At 57.1% G+C, this 2,350-nt stretch overlaps 1 protein-coding gene across 1 annotated transcript in view; it reads left to right on the plus strand.

Annotated features, from left to right (window-relative positions):
• Positions 1-1,116, plus strand: part of GALT (galactose-1-phosphate uridylyltransferase) — a gene marked incomplete at its 5' end in the record, with an annotated part of 2,362 nt that extends 1,246 nt beyond the window's left edge. Inside the window, 4 exon segments of the mRNA XM_009080186.1 lie at positions 19-170; positions 615-706; positions 798-952; positions 1,051-1,116. Coding sequence (XP_009078434.1) covers positions 19-170; positions 615-706; positions 798-952; positions 1,051-1,116 — 465 coding nt within the window.
• Positions 1,117-2,350: the final 1,234 nt, after the last annotated feature.

Below are 2,350 nucleotides of genomic sequence, written 5' to 3' on the forward strand. Positions count from 1 at the left end.
GCGTATGTGCCATTTAAGCTCTGTGTCTTGCAGGAACGGCTGGTGGTGGAGAACGCAGACTGGCTGGTTGTGGTGCCATACTGGGCCACATGGCCCTACCAGACCCTGTTGCTGCCCCGTCGCCATGTGTGCCGCCTCCAGGATCTCAAAGACGGCGAGAGAGACAGTGAGTGGCTCTGAACCTTGTTAGCCCTCGTCCTGTGTACTTTGGGTTTGACCTTTGGTAGGAGGCAGCTCTGTGGCAGCCTTGCTGGTGCTGGAGGGCCTGTGTCCCCTTGGGGTGTGTGGGGCTGTTGAGCTTGGTTGAGGAGGGGACTGGCACCCCTCTTTTGTTAGGATAAGAGCTTCCAGGCATAGACAGTACTGCTGGTGGGACTAGTGTCCTTTTTGGGTTGATGAAACGCATGGTGCTCCCTGTATTTGGGGCGTCCTCCTGCTGCGTTGCTCGGGCTGTCTGCATGAGTGGGAAAGGGGGGGAAGTACCCCTCCCAGGTGAATCCCTCCTGCCTGTCACTGATGTCTACTGAGGGTGACCCCCTGCATGCCTGGCACACTGCCTGCCCTCAAAGGGAACTGGCCAGCTCAGGGATTGACTCACTGGCACTCTTCTGCAGGCCTGGCCGCCTGGCCTCCATCATGAAGAGGCTGCTCATCAAGTATGACAACCTCTTTGAAGTCTCTTTCCCCTACTCCATGGGCTGGCATGGTGAGTGGTGTGGCTGGGAAAGCCCCACAATCCTGTCATCTATGTTCCTGTCCCCTCCCTGGGGCTCATGTGCCACCTATATCCCTGGCAGGAGCCCCCACGGGCACCTACCTGAAGGAGGACTGCAGGCACTGGCAGCTCCATGCCCACTACTACCCACCCCTGCTCCGCTCTGCCACTGTCCGCAAGTTCATGGTGGGGTATGAGATGCTGGCGCAGGTGCAGAGGGACCTCACCCCGGAGCAGGTGAGTGCAGCTCACAGGGATTGGGAGAACCAGGGGATCCTGTGACAGGGCTGTCCCTGGCAGCAGACACTGGGTGCCCCTTTTGCTGTGCCTGGCAGGCAGCTGAGCGCCTGAGGAGCCTCCCCGAGGTGCACTACAAGCACAGAGCCAAGGAGACGTCATGATGGGGAATAGTGGAGCCACTCCTCAGGTATGAGTGTGAGTGGGGGACCTCATTGCTCTCTACAATTACCTGAAAGGAGGTTGTAGCCAGTTGGGAGGTCGGTCACTTCTCCCAGATAGCAAGTGATAGGACAAGAGGAAACAGCCTCAAGTTGTGCCAGGGGAGGTTGAGACTGACAAGAGGAAACAGCCTCAAGTTGTGCCAGGGGAGGTTGAGACTGGATATTAGGGAAAATGTCTTCACTGAAAGAGTGGTCAGGTATTGGAAGTGGGAAGTGGTGGAATCACCATCCCTTGAAGTGTGCAAAAATCATGTAGATGTGACACCTAGGAACGTGGTTTAGTGGTGGCCTTGGCAGTGCTGGGTTAATGATAGATGTCTACAATTATGTTAGTTTACGTGCTTGGTAAGACCAGAAGTCAACTGAGACTGGTGAGGACTGAGGCCTGGAACTCATGTCACTTGTGAGCCCTTTGAACACCCAGATTCTTCTGGGCCTTGTCACATCTTGGCCAGGTTTCAGGACTGGTTTTGCCTGTTCAGGTACTCCAGGCCTAATCCTGTGGCTTCCTCACATAGGTGGTGCTGTCTCTTTCACCATCCCAGGCTCTGTCTTCTGCCTCCACAGTGTGCTTCTACCACCAGTAAAGGACTTACCTGTCTTACCAGTCCAGTCTCACTGGTGGGACTGCTTCCTGCCCTGTGGAGGGGCACAACCCCTGGACAATAAAAACTGTAAGCAAAGTGCCTCTGCCGGTGCCCTTGTGGCTCTCAGGTCTGGGTGTGAGGTTTGGGGCCTCTGGTGGAGACCCCCAGCTACTGGGGGAGGTAACACTTGGGTTTGCAAGGGATGTGCTGGCAGCCCCATGCCTCTCTCTCCTGTCCCTGCCTCTGCGCTGCCTCCTTTTGCTCCCTGGGGGGAGCTCTGAGTCTGTCTCTGAGTACTGCAGGCTTGGGCAGGAGTGGGAAGCAGTGAGGAATGGATGCAACCCAAGGCTTAGCCAGCTTCTGGGAGAGGGGTGAGTCCCAGCAAACTCACTGCATGGAGGCTGCTGGCTGGGATGCTCAGCGCTGAAGCTGCTCCTCTTCATCCTCTCTGCCTGGGACTGCTGGGCAGCAGCCCTTGTGCTGACTGCTGTGGGTAGTGGGGCTGCTGCAGCCAGGGGCTGGTTAATCACTAGCCCAGGGGCTGCGGGAGGGGGCCAGCTTTCTTTATGGTGCTGCTGCCCCCTTTC

Source organism: Acanthisitta chloris, unplaced genomic scaffold, assembly GCF_000695815.1.
Source record: "Acanthisitta chloris isolate BGI_N310 unplaced genomic scaffold, ASM69581v1 scaffold13058, whole genome shotgun sequence".
NCBI lineage: Eukaryota > Metazoa > Chordata > Aves > Passeriformes > Acanthisittidae > Acanthisitta > Acanthisitta chloris.